The sequence below is a fragment of the Psammomys obesus genome, unplaced genomic scaffold, assembly GCF_907164565.1.
Source record: "Psammomys obesus unplaced genomic scaffold, mPsaObe1.curated_primary_1811, whole genome shotgun sequence".
In the NCBI taxonomy this organism is placed as follows: domain Eukaryota; kingdom Metazoa; phylum Chordata; class Mammalia; order Rodentia; family Muridae; genus Psammomys; species Psammomys obesus.
This window is the reverse complement of record NW_026594143.1, coordinates 1,254,476-1,273,655: the sequence shown is the minus strand read 5'-3', so window position 1 is coordinate 1,273,655 and position 19,180 is coordinate 1,254,476. Positions and strand designations below refer to the sequence as shown.

Sequence of the window (19,180 nt, the reverse complement as noted above, 5' to 3'; positions counted from 1 at the left end):
TTTCTTTCTTTCTTTCTTTCTTTCTTTCTTTCTTTCTTTCTTTCTTTCTTTCTTTCTTTCTTTCTTTCTTTCTTCTCTTTTCAAATGCCAGTCACATTTATGTTTTTTTAAATTTTTTTATTCATTTCTGCTTTCATGCATAGAGCCAACTTTATCTGCTTTTGAACTCTTAGAACTGATTATTTGCTCCCCCAGAAAGACACTGATTATCTTTAACTCTACTACATGCACACTTCCTATATGATGGATCTTTTTTCTTCATAAGTTAAAATTCACCTTCGGGAGACTGGTATTCACTTTTCTAAGTGATCTCCACATACATATATAGCAAGCATATTCTCTGTCATTATAAAAAGAAAGTTACTCCCATTCAAGGAATTTGCAGCATAGTGTTACCTAGGGGTTCCCTTCCTTTTTGAAAGTACGGTCTTCTTGCTTGGTAGTTTTTCAACATTCTGGTGCTATTTCTTTGTCTTGTCATGTATTTGCTTGTTTGCTTTTATTTCATTGTTTTTAATTTTTATTTTTATTTTATGTTTATGGCTGTTTTGCCTGCCTGTATGTCTGTGTATCATATGCATGCCTCTACATGTGGAGGCCAGAAAAAGGCATAAGATCTCCTGAAATAGGAATGATAGATACTGAGTCACCATGTAGATGCTTCAAATAAAACCCAGGTCCAATGCTATTAAACAACTAAGCCATCTCTTTAGCCTCCATTTTGTTTTGGTTTTTTTTTTTTTTTTGAGTTTTTGGGGTTTTTTTTGTTTGTTTGTTTGTTTTTTTGGTTTTTTTTGCGGGGGTGGGCAGGGTTTCTATGTGTAGCCTTTGCTGTCCTAGACTTGCTCTGTAGACTAAGCTGGCCTTGAACTCAAAGAGATTCACCTGCCTCTGCCTCCCTGAGTGCTGGGATTATAGGAGTGCACCACCTCACCTGCTTCAGCCTCCGTTTTTTTTTTTTAAAAAGCACACTATGTAGGCTAGCTTCCTCTGACCTTGGAATATTCCTGCCTCAGTTTCCCCAGTATTAATGGTAGCAGTATCTGCTACAATGCCTGATTCTTCTTGAATTTTAGTCATAAACAGAAATGTTAGTAAATATTAAAAAGTTTGTTCCTATTTTTATCATTCTATGATGTTGCTGCCTCCTACTCTTGCTCCTCTTCCTCTTGCATGGCTTGAACCCATGGCCATACATGCTACACAAGCAGTGTTCTACTAGAGCACATTCCTAGCCCTGTAGATATTTTTTAATGTTTTTATTTATTTGTTTAGAATTTCTTAAATGTATATAATGTTTTCCAGTCATATTCTCCCCCACTCTTCCAACTCTTTTTAGATCCCACCACATTTCCTTCCCAACTTATTTTTTGCTTAAATAACCCAAGAATCCAATAACTGCTACCCATGTTGTATGAGGTCATCCACTAAGATCATTATCAACCTACCAAAAACCAAACCCCTAAAGAAAACTCTCTTTCCTAGAAACCACCAGTTGCCAATAGTTCCTCAGGTAGGGGTGGAAGGTTGAATGCCTGTCTTAGTCAAAGTTCTGTTGCTGTGAAGGGACACCATGACCATGGCAACTCTTAGAAAAGAAACATTTTGACTGAGGCTTGTGTATAGTTTCAGAGGATTAGTCCATGATCATCATGGCAGAGAACATGGCGGCATGCAGGCAGACATGGTGCTAGAGAACTAACTGAGAGTTCTGTATCCAGATCAACGGGCAGTAGGCAGAGTGAGTGAGCTCACTAGGCCTGGGTTGGGCTTTTGAAACCTCAGAGCCTACTCTCAGTGACACACCTTCTCCAATAAGGTCATACGTACTCTAACAAGGCCATACCTAATCATCAAGTAGTACTACTTCCTGATGACTAAGCATTCAAATGTATGAGCCTGTGGGGCAATTTTTATTCAAACCACCATACTGCCCTTCCCCGACTTGTTCTGAAATGTCGATTAGTTTGATCTTTTGCAGGTATTGTACAGTCAACCACAACCAGATGTGAGTTCATAAATGCAATGATCCTGTCATGTCCAAGACAATTTGGCCCCAGTCTTCCCCAACCTCTGGATCTTAGAAACTTTATTTACCTTCTGCAATGTTCTGAGTCTTCAGGAGAGATGTGTAATGTAGATGTCCTGTTGAGGACTGAGAGGTGCACTAATATATGGGTACAGCAGTATATTATGAAAATGTTTAAGTACTATATCCATTTAGCAAAATAATAGTAGTAGGTTCACTGCTAGAACCTCTGGCTCCCCATCCAGGTTTCCTGGCTAGCTTTACAGTACCAGGTACAAGTTCTCTCTTGTGGAAAGGGCCTTAAATCTGTGTAGAAACTGGTTGCTTTCTCCCATAACATTCATGTCACTACTGTACTTGCCAGGACAGTCATTATACCTTACAGGGGTCACAGCTGGGTAAAACTCTTGATGACTTTTTTTTCCCTTAGCAACCTGCTGTACTATGAAAAGTAGACAACAAGAAAAAGCTTCTGGGTCAGTACCAGCTTGATTTCTCCAAGGCCTGTAACTAAAGTGTGTGGTGTCTCCTGCAATAGGGTATAACCATCACATTCTATTGGGCAACCAAGCCCACTGGCAATAGGTTATGTTGATTTAGGGGTCTCTGAGACCTCTCACACCTGGCACTGGGCTTGTTTATTTAGTAGCCTGACTTCTAAGGGAAGCATTGACCCTTATATAGATATAACTTCATTTAAACTCTTATATGTATATACTGAAGTTTGTAGCATACTAGTTACATGTAGCTTTTTCAAACATCCTTTAGGTAGTTATTCCCTCCTCCAACCCTCTCACCCTATTCTCTCACCCCCTCCTCATTTTCTCCAATAACCCTCTTTTTTTCCTTCCACCCATACTCCCAATAGCCCCCTTTTAATTTCCTGGCTTCTGTAGGTACACATGACTATTTTTTAACTTCTCCAAATATCTATTAAAAGAAACTAATAAAAGGATAAAAGTTATACTAATATTTTGGTGAGCCTGTTTATCATACATGGTTTATATCTATGATAATCTTTTAATTTGATATCCAAGCTATAAGAAACTTTTAACTGTTAAAAGGTTATTTAGTGACTACACCAGCATAACAGCTTTAAATTGGCACTCTCAAGTCAACTATAATTTGTAGTTACCCTTATCTCATATATGTTATTCAAAGAAGTGTTACCTTGTGCTAGAGAAATGGCTTAGTAGGCAAAGGAGCTTGCCTCCAAGCCTGATAACCTGAGTTTGACTTCTGGGATCCTATATGGTGGAAAGAGATAATTACTTTTGCAGGTTGTCCTGTGACATACATACATACATACATACGTACACACACAAACACACACACACACACACACAATTACATGTTAAATTTTTTTTAAAAAGCAAAAAAACACATAGGAGAGTTATCTAATTATCAGCTGAAATTCCTTTACATGATTTTCCTGTTTTGTTTTCTTTTGTTTTCTTGTAGAGGAACTGGGTGAGGGGAATAATACAGCGTCGTGCCAGCAATCTCCAGCCAGTAAAAAGGGGATGTTTACAGATGATTTGCACAAACTTGTGGATGACTGGACAAAAGAAGCAGTAGGAAATTTTCCTAGTAAGCCAAGTTTAAACCAACTCAAACAGAGCCAACAGAAATTAGAGGCAGAAAACTGGAACAAGGTATATGAAGTAAGTTGCTTATTATCATCTAGCCTCTTCATGAAAATTAAAAACCAAAAATGGGCCTATGATTATAGTTGCTGTGCAAAAATGTTATGACAATGATATTGAGACTTTGATCCTTATCTAGGTTTATCATGTCTTTGAGCAAATTAACTTCTAGACCATGAGTTGCCAAATTTTTATGAAGGGACCCATTAGTAAACATTTTATTTAGGCTTTCCAAGCCACAGGGTTCCATGAATCAAATTGATTATAATGCAAAAGCAGTCTAAGAAAATATGTAAGCAAATGGTTATGGTTCTGTTCTATTACCACATGATTTATGGAATATTCCTCCATCAAAGGCCTCTCCCATTCATAGTAGTTCTTTTTTATTTTTCCTTAACAAATCAGTTTGCTGTGCTTCAAAAACCAAACAAACATGATTTATGAAAAGAATTGGTAAGCCATAATTTGCTGGCTCTAGTTTTATATTATTCTCTCTCTCTCTAAAATTATAAAATATTCAAAAAGAATTCATCTAGAGAGGGAGTAAATCTGATGGTACAAGAAGAACTAAGTATTGAAGAAAAGATGTCCTATGCAGCACATCAATGTTCTTAAACCCAATAAGGTATCTGAGCTATCTCTGTTTAACATAAAAAAGAATTTTAAGGCTTTGGAAGGTGAAATGTTATGAGGTCTATTGAGTTTATAGAAAAGATACTAGGTTTTACACTTGGGTATACAAGATTAAGGGTTATGTGGGAAGTTCATAATGTACTTTGAAATGGGAAGAAGATAGATTTATCCAACAGAAAGTATAGAATAATATAATTTATATTTTATATTAGGCATATGTTTATGAATATATAAATATGAAAAGCCCTCAATATGCTGGATGGTGAAGTTTAGACTTTACCTTATAAATTTTTGTGTTCAAATTTTTATTTATTTAATTACTTATTAATTTTTATTAATTATTTATTACACTTTATATCCCGGCTGTGGCCCCTCCCTCATCTTCCCCCAATCTCTCCCTCCCTCCCTCCTTTCCTCCCTCTTCTCCTCCTGACTACAAAGTTGGGTGTTCACAAGAAGGATAAGGAGAAAATTGTGAATAGAAAATTGTGAGGTAAAAGGTTTGAATAAAAATGCTAAAGATCAGCTGGGCACGGTGGCACATGCCCTTGGGGAGGCAGAGGCAGGTGGATTTCTGTGAGTTCGAGGTTAGCTTGGTCTACAAAGTAAGCCTGGGACTGCCAAGGCTACACAGAGAACCCTGTCTTGGGGGGGGAAAAAACAGTGGTAAAGATCTTTTGATCTTTTAAGAGATTTGGGTCTCAGTCTCAGCTAGTCATTTACTAGTTGTATGACCTCATGTCTCCTTGCCTCAGAGTTCTTGTGTTTTAAATGTGAATAATCCTTGCAGGGTTACTGTAAAGATTAGTACCAAGAGAGTTAGACCATCACAGGAGTTACTTATATTTAGTAACTATTTTTGTATTTTAAATTTTGTTGATTTATATTTGTGTAGAGAATCAATTAATGTTTTGGCATGGCACTGTTCTTTAGCCCTACTTAGACACTTTTGTTTGCATACTTGTGTATCAAGCCCTTTATTGTATGCCAAGTGCTCTGCTAGACACAGTAAAAGCAAATAAAGCCATTCAATCAGTATTAAATCACAATTATAATAAGAACTACAAGAAAGGTATAAGGGGAATATCATACATTTAGGGAAATTTGATCTACTAAAAAGTTGTCAGTGAGGGCCAGCCAGATGGCCCAGTGGATAAAGAAAAGCACTTATAGCCAAACCTGTCTACTCAAGTTTACTTTCAAGAATCCATGTGGTAGGAGAGAACTAATGTCCACATTAGTTTGTGAGTAGTTAAGGAAAGCTTCTCTGATAAAGTGATAATTGAACTGAGATCTACAGGAAGAGTAGGAGTTAACTAGTTCTTAGTTCCTACCTAGGCAGGAAAAATTGCATGTGTAAAAGCCTGATGTGACGAAAGAAACATGAAGGACTGAAAGTAAACCAATCTGCCTGAAGTGAAACGAGCAAGGAGTGGTGAACAATAAATCTAATGAGTCGATGGGGTCTTAAATGTGGTAGTGATATAGAATGCTGTATTTATTTTTTAAAATATGGATAGCCATTAATTAATAGGATGATGCTTGAATCATTGTTCATTTGTTTTGAGAAGAGCACTGACTGAAACAAGAAGACAGAGTTTGATGGGATTGGGGTCAATGTTTTCTAACCAATCAGGAGTTCTAGTTGATATTTAAGAGAAATAAGATAAGATTTGGTTATTGAATGACTGTATGACTTGGTTGGTGGTGGCTGCTGTCTGTGTATTATTCCTGGATACTGACTACTGAAATGGTACACATGAGCAGACAATGGGTTTTAGTAAGGGAAGATTGCCTGTTTGAGCATTCGAATCAGAGATAGCTTAGGAATGTTCAAGAGTAGACTTATAACTTTAATTCAGTCTTTAAAAAAATACTATTGCTTTTAAAACAATGATACTTATTACCTAACTTAACCAATGAAAAAAGTACAAATTTTAAAATATCACTTTCAGATCCCACCTCCAAGAAGTGTTTGTCATCATCTTCAGGTAAAGATCTCAGATCATTTTCTATAAGTGTACATGGATGCATTGAAATAATTTTGTTCAAATGTGCTCATACTATATTGTTGATTTGAACCAGAAGCATTAAATTTAATTTTACCTTAGCAGAAAGTAAATACTGATAAGAAAAGATTGCTGAACTTTAAGTAAAATAAAAAATATTTTATAAGTCAATATATATTGACATTCATTTTCAAGTAAAACTTAAAACTTTTATCCTAACTTATTGAAAGTTTATAACAAAAGCATAATTGAAAATTTAGTTTTAGCTTGAACTAAGGATTTGAGGCTCTTAAGAGAATTATTTACATCTATTGGAATCATTATTCCATGTATATTATGAATGTATTATAATTTCTATATATCTGTTAGTCACAGTATAATTTGTTAAGAATAGCCAGGCAGTCAGGAATATATCTTTTCAGTACTTCCCAAAACACAACTGTCTTGTGGTTTTCAGTTTAAATTTAGAAGAATGGGAGGGTGGGAAGTTAAGCTTAATCAATAAAGTACTTACCCTGAAAATATGAGGACTTGAGTTCCCATATGAAAATGCTGTGTGTGTAGTACATGCATAACTACCAGCACTGGGGATTCAGAGACAGGGGAATTCTTGAAGATTGCTAGCTAGCCAGCCTCACCTACTTAGTGAGCTTCAGGCCAGTGACAGACCCTGCCTCAAAAAAACAAACAAAAAGTTGTATAGCACCTGAGGAACCATACCCAAAGTGGGCCTTTTGCCTGTACATACACAAGAATGAAAGTAGATAGGTAAGAATACAACAGAAGGGCTAAAGAAATGATTCAGTGGCTAAGAGTATTAGCTGCTCTTTCAGAAGACTTGGATTTAGTTCCCAACACTTACATTGTGACTTACTTCTGTCTGTAACTCCAGTCCCAGAGGATCTAGCACTGTCTCTGGCCTCCCTTGGTTCGGCATGCACATGCTGCCCATATACACATGCAGGCAAAGTACCCACAGAAGCAAAAGAAAATAACAGAAGTGTCGGACTTAAAGACAGTGAGAAGAGGACAGGAAGGAGATGTTTATGGAGCATTTCCTATATGTTAGGTCCCCTTGTTGCACTAATTATGTTCCTCTGTGTCCAGAGGATCGTGTAAGTAAGCTGGTCTATTTCCATCTATGCCTATAGGTGAAAGCACATCTACAGCTGTAATAATGAAGTAAAAGCAAAATAATAGTGTTAACGCGAGTCAAGTAGGGACTAACATGTGAACGGGGAATTAATATGTCTCTTGGAGTTATTTGGAACAGTTTTGAAGTCCCTGCCTCGCTTGGTGCTATCAGGTTACTTACCAATTTTAGTTTCTGTTTCCTCATCTGAAAATGGCTTATACTAAAAGGCAGGACAGTTAGGGAAATGAGCTGAAGTCAAGGATGTTACCAATGAATAACTCACAGAAAGATACTCCACTCACTATAATAGAAGAAGTAGTGAGCCAAGAAGAATAGCAGTAGAGACTGATAAAGCAATATGCCAAATGAACTGACCTTTTGTTTTTTTGTTTGTTTGTGTTTTTGTTAGAGTACTCCATCTACTATGGGCTACAACACATCAACCTGGATCTCTTCTCTCCCCCCAATTCATGGAGCTGTCCCAACCTCCTTGCCACAAGGACTCCCACTGCCTTCATTTCCAGGGCCATTATCATCATACGGAATGCCCCATGTTTGTCAGTATAATGCTATAGGGGCCGCAGGGTATCCAGTACAATGGGTAGGAATTTCGGGAACAACACAGCAGCCTGTAGTGGTTCCTACCCAACCTGGGGGACTCTTCCAGCCCGGGATGAATTTGCAGGCATTTCCAGGTCCATCAGGGCAGAATCCAGCTTCCAACCCTCCAGGTCCTAAATGAATCCAAGCAAATGCTGATGTAAGGGGAGGGAACTTTCAGAACACCTGTGATACTAAACTTTCTTCTTGAGTTCTGCCATATTTTCTCTCATTTGTGTCTACTTTGAACTGTTTTTGTTGTTGTTGTTGTTGTTGTTGTTGTTCCAATGTGATATCTGATACAGCTCATCATTCTGTAGTAATGTGCACACAAAAATGTTTTTTTTTCACTTCAAATCCTATCCTCTTTGATACTTGATTTAAAAAAAAATACTGTTCAGAATGCTTTAATGATCTCAGCTTGAGTGTTACCACTTCCAGAAAGGACACCGTCCGTGTGTTGCTGAGACGCTCTCACCCCATCCCGCCCTCTTTTTTATGCTGCTGCCAGCAGTTGTATGGTACTTTTCTTTAAAATGTGTACAAAATATATAGATTGGTTCTTCCCAAATGTGGATGGTGTAAGAGCCTCCAATAGCCAATCTTGTGGAATTCGTCACATCTATCTTAGGTTTACTTTTCACAGAAGGCAGTAACTGGCTGCAGGAAATGTTTTGATGGATAAATTTAGTATACTTTTCCAAGCAGTACAGAACATGAGTGTTTTAATGTGATTTTCTTCCCGTCATCACAGCAGTAGGAGTGAGGGCTTGTTTTGAGTGAGGCGGAGGGAAAAGAAAGCAGAACTGTAACAGTTCCTTGAACCTACAGCTACCAGAGCTGCTTCTGGGTTCCAGTAATAACCCAAAGCAGCCATCTTTTCTCATGTGCACACTCCATTGGTTTTAAGCATTTGAAAGGCACTGGTTTGGCTTGCATTCTTTTGCTAGACATTGCAGCTAATGTGAATCTCATTTGGGGGTAATCCTTATAATCCTAACCAAGGAGATTCAGGTTAACACTTTTGTTAATCCATTCTTCTAAAGTGAAATGTACTTGACACACTAGGGTTTGTAGCTTTTGAGACTTTTACATAAAACACTGGCTTTACAGGGTTCTAAGAGATGTACGGTACATCTCTTAGATGCAGTGAAATAGTACACCCTAGAATCATATTATTTAAATTGCCTTTAACCTGTTTTGATGACAATTTGGGGGTTGTTCTAATTTCTTACTAGTAGCTGTAGTCTTAGAGCATTTTAGATCATTTGTCAGCCTCTTGAGAATTTGAGAGACTTCACTGTCAAGTTGCACTTTACTGGGTTTTATCCAGTTTTAGGAGGAAGGGAGGCAGTGTCAAAATGTACACCTTTGGTTTTTAGGAAGGTTCACTTTAGTAATCTTAAAGATCGCCTACTTACTATTCAGTCTGTGAAAACCCAAAATAGACTTTTTACATGGTGTATATCAAATCCTCCCTATACGTGTTCAAATGACTTACCATTCACTGAATCTTTGAAAGTCATTTCTAATACATGTTTTCCTATTTAGGAATTCTCTTGGTAACCATTCCAACTTGTGATCTTTGTTTTTGTTAACAGGTTTTCCTCCATATTCCTCTAAAAACTTACCCCTGTGGGCTTGCCGGGAAGTGAGAAAAACTTAATGGGTGTGCTTCTTTTATTCATACAGTGTACTTTGTGACATTCAGTACCCTTTTTTAAAATTGTCTTTTAGTGCTAACCTAAAGATCACACCCATCATCACATTTTTGTCACTGTTACTGAGGGTAGTCTGTGGATTGCTATTGGTAAGAGCCACAGTTTCTTTTCCTAAAACATCCTGTTTTGGATTAGTCCAGAGCTTATGCACAGATTCCTCAAATTCCTTCTATGGTATTGCTTCACAGGTTGAAGTGATTTTTAGGATATTAATGTAGTGTACTTGTTTTCCACAAGTACAAAAAACAATGCTCCTAAAATCCATAGTTCTTTAAAACTGTCCTTGTTTCATTATCAGTTGATTTTTGTGTAATTATATTGGGCTAACTAACCTATAACATAAAACACTACAGGTTTTAAAGATTGGATCATCTCTAATCACAATCATTTTAAACAGTATGCCCCACTGTGAAAAAAGCCCCACAGATGACATGTACAATCCCATTTACTAATGGCTGCTCTACATAGTATGTCCTGTGTTTCGTTAAACATCTCAGTTTTACATATAATTCATCATTCTTGTTTGCCTGCAGATGTTTGCAGTGCCTTGTAATATTTAGAATCTTTTCAGGTTTTGCTGGAAAGAAAAGTCATCTTCTACAGTTTGAAGATGGGAATAGTGTACTGCTGTCTCCATGCTGACTGCAGTATCTGGGTTAACATATATGTTACATATACATTATGTATATGTAATGTGTAGAAGTTAAAGTGTACAGAAAAAGAAGAGTGTGCAGAAATGAAGAAAACAATGTTATTTGCTTTGCTGTGGGGTTTTCTTTACTTTTCCTCATTACTTTTTGATTTGATTCAGATTACAGTCACTTTGATTGTAAATATTGGTTAGTTTTCTAGAATGGGGATTTTGTATTATTTCATAATTTTGCTAAGTCTTAGAATAATGTTGTTTCCATTTTTGCCTGAAGTACTTTTCCTCCCCCATAAATAATAAATTCCAGATAACACTCAGAAGTTCCCATTTCCTTTGACAAAGAGCCTAGTGCATATAATGGGCCTTCTGTTCATTTCTAGAAAGCATGAAAACCTATCCTTTTCATTTTCTTTCTTGTAGTCAACATAAAGGTTGCACTTAACCACCATTTATCAAGTTTCCTTGGGAGATAGTCTAAAGGTCCAGCCACTCTGTTTACCTCTCCAAGTGCATAGCTGATGAGCAGCGTTGTGTCTTCATGTGTGGTACCGTGAGCACTTCACCATGAAGTACTGCTGTTGTATCTGTGAAGTTAAGTATAACATCTTAAGACTGTGAAACCAGTACTGCTGTATTCAGTGCAGATAACCCTTCATATACCTGGAGCAGTCTTGAATCTAAAGCAGTTTGCTATAGTTTAACAAATATCCCTGCAGTTTTTCATCTCTTCCTTGCTTATATCAAGTGTAAGTTCTAATAGTTTGACAAGGAAAATTAACTGTGAACATTTAAAAGGCACTTTCGCTGTGATTTGTGGGTTGAGTGTAGAGTGTTTTCTACGGTACAATGCAATGTTATCATCTAAAAACCCCAGATTTAATTGCAGTCCAGTTACTTTTGTTTATCTACCTCATTTTTCAGTACTGTTTTAGGTGCACAAGTAAATGTTGCCTGTGAAATTTGCTTTTTTGCCTTGATTCTTTATGTTTTAGATTCTCAATCTGGCTTGCCTTTTTTGTCCTAGCACTCACCATGCATGTGAGTTGACAGGAACCATCATTCTGCCACCAATCTGTGTTTAAGTGATGAGTGCTATGCACCTATGTGGAATAAAGTTAGGGGATATGGGGATGAAAAGCAAAGAGAGACATCAAATTGGTGGCAATATAAGACTTAGTGGTGGAAATTCATTTTTCGAATAAACAAATGATTCAAATGTACTGAAGTGAGACAATCTCAGTACCTGCAACTTCACATGTACTGGTGATGCTTTCTCATCTCAGTGCCTAAAGGGCTATGGGTTGAAATTGCTTTAACTACCACAGTGAAATACTTGACCTTTTATGACAGTGACCCATCTCCAAAATATTAACATACTGCCTTGTATGTTTGTTATCTTAAAATGGCAGAATGCATTTCATTTGAATCATAGTTGGTAAATAACGGTTTAGAAAATTGCTTATCTAATCTCTGCAGTTTATGGAGTTGACTTCTCTTTGCTGTACTTTCTAATCATTAAAAATTCCCTTTCCCCCTTTAAAAAAACTCAGCAAATGTTTGTAACTGGATATTCCTTGTTTCACATGTTTACTGTATAACACTACATTTTTAATATTAGTAAATATTATATTTCAGTCATCATTTATAAGTATATTCCTGAGGTATATTTGCCATCCACTTGTGATTCAGTTACCTCACATTCTGTTTGATTTAAAAAAGACAAAAACAAAAACCTGAGCCTTCTGAGATGGTATGCAAGCCATTTTCTAGAATAGATTTTTTTCAAACCTGTAGTTTGTCCCTTTATTTAGAAGATATAAGAGAAAGGTATGTGTATATAGAAAAGGCTTTTGATTTGCTAAACATAATTCTAGGGTTAAAATTTTTAAATCTAATCCAGATTATAAAATGAAAATACTCAAACATACTAAAATTTTCTTTTAAGTAAAATTGGTATGCAATTTGTACAGAGCCATACTTTCAGACCACCCTGGAAATAATTTCGTGTGTGTGTGTGTGTAGGATAAATTTAAACATTGATCAGGGACCTTGACCAACTAATATGTGAATGGGCCCAAAGTAGTAACCAGGTTAAAGTTATTTTCCACTGAAATGGTTGAAAGAGTGTCCAGATCAACAGCTCCGATTCTGGAAGGTTTTCTTTGAAGTAAAACAACACAAACTGTTTAAAAGTTAAAAATCAGGCAAGAAGGCAAGGGAAAGACTGAGCTCTGAAGGAACAATGCTTTGAAATGCATATTTGTTGGCCTTCTAGCTTTTTTACATTGTATTTCTTTCCACTCTAATTTAAGATTTAAGGTTGAGATTTGTAGTCTAGACCCCTCAGCAGAGATAGTGGATATAATGACTGATCAGAAAGTGCAGTTGAAGGTCTGTCATGCTCAATCACCTAAAGCTATAATTTGTCTAATACGAATATTAAGCATGTAGACCTAGCGCAGCATGGGAGCCACTCAGGAAGTTTATGCAATTAAACTTTCATGCATAATTTACCATGAAGTATGTAGAATTTCAGCCAATTCTCAATACTTAACATTTAGTTATATATGTGAACTCTCCTTTCTTAATTTGGGAATGTAGCATTATATTAGGATGCTATTAAACTTAATTTAACCCCTTTTAACATGATCTTTTTTTTTTCCTTTTTTTTTTTTTTTTTTTTTTTTTGTAAGCTAAGTGATCTACCTTTCAGCAGTTGTCTGGTTTTGATTCGAAACTGTGATTTTTATTTTAATTACTACCCAACTGTTGTTAAAGATTTTGTTTTCTGGAATTTTTGTTTTGAAACAAAAATAAAGGCTATGTTAAATGAGTATGTCACCTTATTAAAATTCAGTCATACTGCATCTGGCTTAAATGTTTTTTTTTTTTTTAATCAAATATATACAGTTGAGAAGATTTAAGAAACCAAGTCTTCAAGTTTGTACTAGCTTTGGGATGGTAGGCACCTACCTCAGCCATGTGTTACCTGTTAATTTACATGCAATTCTAACACATTTCCAGTGGGTCCCCTTTCTCCACATTTGCACATGAGCCAGAGTTGTAACCTACTGTTGTGTTAGCTAGGGTTTAAACTGTGAGGTAATTGTCCTAACATAAGTTTCCACTTTTGATGGCAAATTTGAGGAGATGAATGAGTTTTCTAAGGGCCAGTAAGTGGTAAAGTCTAGATCCAAACCCAGGTCTCTGACTCCACACATATGTAATAATCCAATATTGAGAACACATTTTAATTGTTTTGATTTACGTGCACATTCCTTAGATGTCTGTCATGAACCTGTACAGTACTTGTTCCTTCCCTTCCCATTTTGGGCCACCTTTAGAAAAAGACATTTGGAAATCTCCCTCCTTTCACTTTCCACTCACCAGTGTAGAATGACTTTATAAATTGAAAACCATGTCATAGCTATCACTTATTCACTTAGCTATTTATGTAGAAGAAATATGCATATGCAAAGTGACCCATAGAAAGGATAATAAGACCTATTAGAAATGTTAATTATGTGAGGCATGGTCCCATGCACCAATAGTTCCGGGTAATTTGAAGGCTGAAGCATAAGTAAAGTCTTCCCTTGATTCAGTAACTCAGAACAAGCATGGGTGATTTGATTTTGTAAAATGAGCTACTTAAGTGACAGGTGTTGAAAGGTTATTAATATTTAATATTGATTTATACTTCTAGTAAAACAGCGGTTACTCTCTAACCAACTGAATACCCAAATAACTACACAGAGGGACTAGGATTTACTTAATTAGCCTAGAGCACAATACTGAGCAATAATTACTCCTAAACCTCTACACTGGTATAGCTTCCTCCCATTCAGATTTCCCATATTATAATTGCTTTTTAATCATATCTTAGGTCTGGTTCATTCTCCTGATGTTACCCTGTCCTCTCCTCAGGGATCCAACCTCCACTTCCGTTCTCCTCCCCTCACCAGACCAGGATGTACCACCCTCATCTCTATTGCTCAGCATTGGCTAGTCAGCTTTTATTGTCAACACAGAGAACAAATGGTGGCACGTTTATACAAACTTGAGACAGGAGATGTTTAGAATAAACATCACAATGCAATGTCTGGATTGAAACCAGATAGTGGGGTAGAGAAATCAGCATTTGAATGAGCAAGAGTAAAGTGTTCACAGTCCACTAGGACATTATGCTGCTAGACAGGTAAAGGCAGCTAACCTTAGTTCTCATCTCCTGAATGTTCTTATTAGATATTTCTAATGTCTTACACACTCAAGTTGCACCTGAGAAATCAAATTGGTTGGGATAGACCTGATTCTTATTGCAGTTAATACAGATGCCTTTTGGAGTCCCTCAGACCAGGTTTTCTGTTCTAGTTTATAAAGCTGAAGAAGTACCTAACTTTCACAGCTACAGTGAAGGTGTTTTCAGAATGAATAAAGGATTTAATATTATTTCTCAACTAATAATAACTACCTTAAGTCTATTTAAACAGTAACTACTTTATTTTTAGTTTTTTGAGACAGGTTTTTTTCTGTGTAGCCTTAGCTTTCTTGGACTCACTTTGTACACCAGGCTGGGCTCAAACAGAGATCCACCAGCCTCTACCTGCCTAAGTGCTGGGATTAAAGGCATGTGCCAGGATGCCCAGCTAAATAGTAACTCTTAACTCCATAAATCTCTCTTTTAAAAGAAAGACATGGGCTGGACAGATGGCTCAGCAGCTAAGAGCACTGTCTGCTCTTCCAGAGGTCCTGAGTTCAATTCCCAGCAACCACACGGTGCTCATAACCATCCATACTAGGATCTGATACCTTCTTCTGGCCTGCAGGTGTACATGCAGCACTCATATACATAAATAAATAAATAAATCTTTGAAAAAAAAAAGACATGACTAAACATAACCCAATTGTGTTCCATTTTGCATTAGTTTTACAAAATTACTAGCACGGTTATAGACAAAACAAGTAATATTTACGTAACAGTTGGGGGAGGCTCAAAGGCAGCTACATCCATTCAACTGTCTGAGAAACTACACACACACAGCTTCTGCACTGCCTCATTACAAGTGGGAAGGGAAATGGCTGGGTGAAGGGGCCAATTGTGTGCTGTTCTGCAAGAGCACGCCATGAGTAAAGCACTCGTTAAGAGCACTTGTTGCAGCTGGGCATGATGGCACATGCCTGTAATCCCAGCACTCTGGGAGGACTCACTATCTGTGAGTTCGAGACCAGCCTGGTCTACAAAGTGAGTCCAAGACTACAGAGAGAAACCCGGTCTCAAAAAAACAACAGAAAGATCCATGTTCAATTCCCAGAAACTGTGGTGAATTATTTAAGAAAAGAAGAAATAAATTCATCATTTAAACTGGGCTGTGGTGACAGATGCCTTTAATCCCAACACTCAGGAGGCAGAGGCAGGCAGATCTCTGTTTGAGGCCAGCCTGGTCTCCAGAGTAAGTTCCAAGACAGCCAAGGTTATACACAGAGAAACCCTATCTCAAAAAAAGAAAAAGAAAGTAAAAAGAAAAGCATTAATGCTTTCATGAGGGTGGTATCCTGTCAAATTTTGGTGAGGCCTCATTACCTCCCAATACTGTCATATCCAGTATAGATGCATGCCAGTAATCCCAGTATTCAGGGGGCAGAAACAAGAGGTCACTACTAGTTCAAGCTCAACCTATGCTACACAGTAAAACCTTGATTCAAAACAAAATGAAACTCTTTTGAGGGGCTAGGCATGGTGGCATACCCATTTAATCCCAGCACTTGGGAGGCAGAGGCAGGCAGATCTCTGAATTCTAGGCCAGCCAGTGCTACATAGTAAAACCTTGTCTCAAAAAAAGTACTTTGAAAAGTACAAACCATGTATAAACTGTTGAACCCCAAGATTCATGTTCTTGACAATGCAAAATTTAGTCCATGCAAGTGCTTCCATTGTTTTAACTCATTTTAGTATAAATCAAAATTTCTAATTCTCGTCTAAGACTCAAGGCAAATCCCTCACTGTGAACCTGTAAAATAGACTTTTAAAATAAACTTTCCCCATCCAAAAGAAATAGAGAAATAGAATGGTAATGGCCCCAAAACAAGATTGAAACCCAGAAGGGTAGACTTATAGTTTGAAATTGCATATCTGATAGCCTGTTCCCAGTATAGCTTTTCCATATTGGCTTTGCATGCTGCCAGTGATTCTGCCTGTCTCGGGCTTAAGCAGCAAGTTCACTGATCTCCTATAGCCTAGTCTAGGACATCTACAGTATCTCTGCTTCTACTATAAGTGGATCAGCACAGTTAGTCTTTGGAGCAACGGTACAAGCTGTATTTGGGGGCCACTTGAACAACAAAGGAACCATAGAGAACTTCATTGAAAATGAGGAATAGCAATGCCAAGGAAGTCCTGAACAACCAGGCTGGGGAAGCTCTTCCCCTCCCTAAAAGCATTTTGCTCTTCTAGGCCTTTGGGCCTGAGTTGAAAGGGGCAGTTTTAAGGATTTTTAAAAATGTCTTCCAGGCCTTTCCTCATTTTTCTTTACTACATCCACCTGTAGTCCTTTAGACATGCACTCATCTTCACTCTGTTTGATTTGGGATTTTCTTTGATAGAAGGTTTCACCCTATAGACCAGGCTGGCCTCAAACACCTGATCCTCCTCCTGCCTCAGTCTCAAAGGGATTACAGGCTGTCTGTTTTGGCCTTTTGTTTTGTTTTGTTTAGATGGGGTCTCATATAGTCTAGGCCAGTGTCAAGTGTGACCTGAACTTCTGATCCCTCAACGTCCCCAGTTCTGGAATTACAGCCATGCATCATCAAGTTTGGCTTGTTTTCAATTTTCCTGTGTGTGTGTGTGTGTGTTTGTGTGAGGGAGTGAGTGAGTGAGTGAGTGAGTGAGTGATGAGTGAGTGAGTGAGTGAGTGAGTGAGTGAGTGAGTGAGAAAGAGGAGAGATCTCTGTGTATGCACAGTTTTGTGTGGGTGTATTTCTATGTGTGGAGACCCACGGCTGATATTGGAGAATTATTCTCAATCACTCTTCTACCTTATTTATTGAGGCGCATTCAGTCAAACCCAGAGCTCACTGATATAGCTAGTCAAGCTGGCCAGCAAGCCTGCTTGACATTTACTTGAATTCTGGGAATTTTAACTCTAGATTTTTCATTTTGTTTTTTTAAGGCAGTTGATGTAGTTAGTTTTCTACTACTTTGACAAGGCACCATGACCAAGGCAACTTCTATATTTAGAAAGCTTATTGGGGATTTTCTTGGTTTCAGACAGTCCACGACCATCATGGCTCCAAACATGGCAGCATGCAGGCTTGGTGATGGCACTGCAAAGGTCTTATATCCTGATCGACAAGTTGGAGGGAGGGTGGGAGGAAGGGAAGGAGAGAGAGAGAGAGAGAGAGAGAGAGGGAGAGAGAGAGAGAGAAAGAGAAAGAGAGAGGAATGGTATGGAAGCCAGAAAGCCTACTCCCAATGACATACATCCTCCAACAAAGCCACACATCCTCCAACAAGGTCACTCCTAATTATCTCAAGCAGTTCCACCCAGTGGAAATGAAGCACTCAAAAATGATCCTATGGGAACAATGTTCATTTAAATTACCACAGTAAGGTCTTATACTGTAGCCAAGAAATGTCTTAGAACTCTAATCCTTCTGCCTTAGCCTCCTTAAATGCTAGGATTTCAGGTATGAAATCCCATTCAAGCCTCCATCTTCTGATCCTCCTGCTTTGTCCTCCTCAGCAGCTTGGATGATGGCTTGTGTCCCATGGCAGGCTCTACTAATCTATAGCAAGAAGTTGCTTGGTTGCCCTTTTTATTTTGTCTTCCTGAACGTGTGTTTTTATAAGACTATGAGTTTTCTAAGGAGTCTCACTATAAATCTCATTCCAGAGTGCCCAAGAAAAAATATGCAACTGCCTAAAATTCTGTGTTGTTTAACTATCTCTTCTGCCACAGACTGAATACTATTGCTCCTAAACTGAGCTTTGTACAGCACGAAGGCATGGACATAATACAGCTTAGCAATAATGGCTGTCTTAGGCTTTCCATTGCTGTGAGGAGACACAATGACAAAAGCATCTCTAATAAAAGAAAACATTTTCATTGTGGCTAGCTTATAGTTTCAGATGTTTAGTCCATTATCATCATGGCAGGAAGCGGTGTGCAGGAAGACATGGTGCTGGAGAAGACTTAGAACTCTACATCTTGATACAAAGGCAGCAGAAGGAGACTGTGTTGCACACTGGGCATAGCTTGAGCATGGGAGACCTCAAAGCCTACCCCCACAGTGACACACTTCCTCCAAAAAGGACACACCTACTGCAACAAGGCATACCTTCTAATAGTGCCACTCTCTATGGCCCAGCATTCAAATACATGAATCTATAAGGACCATACCTGTTCAAGCCACCACAATTGCCAAGGATGGCTCCCCCCGCCCCCAAACATACCAGTTTCCAATAGAATATACCTCATTTCTCTCAGTATTCTGGTCACAACTACTTACCCAGCCTCTAAAATATGTTAGCTGCCTTCCTGGTCTCACCAACTGTACCCTTTCCCCAGAATCCCCCACAATACTCTATTTACAGCTTTCTCTAGTAAGTCACTCTAAATTCTCTCAACCTACAGCTATGACTCATTTCCAAATCTGCTTCCACATTTCCAGGTATTGTTATAGCGATTCCCTTGGTTTCTGAATTTGTTTCTTTAATGTTATGACAAGGAATCCGATATTTTTGTATTGTGAAAAGGTGTTCTGT

General features: G+C 37.9%; 1 protein-coding gene across 6 annotated transcripts in view; it reads left to right on the top strand.

The window, feature by feature from the left end:
* The window catches only part of Wnk3 (WNK lysine deficient protein kinase 3), a 134,577-nt gene extending 121,304 nt beyond the window's left edge, over positions 1-13,273 (top strand). For 5 of the 6 annotated variants that reach the window (XM_055617935.1, XM_055617936.1, XM_055617934.1 and 2 more), the window contains 3 exons: positions 3,491-3,693; positions 6,264-6,299; positions 7,862-13,273. In XM_055617935.1, coding sequence (XP_055473910.1) covers positions 3,491-3,693; positions 6,264-6,299; positions 7,862-8,194 — 572 coding nt within the window. In that variant the 3' untranslated portion in view covers positions 8,195-13,273. The remainder of the gene's footprint in view (positions 1-3,490; positions 3,694-6,263; positions 6,300-7,861) is intronic. The other variant, XM_055617937.1, reaches the window with a different exon arrangement.
* The last annotated feature ends 5,907 nt before the right edge of the window (positions 13,274-19,180 follow it).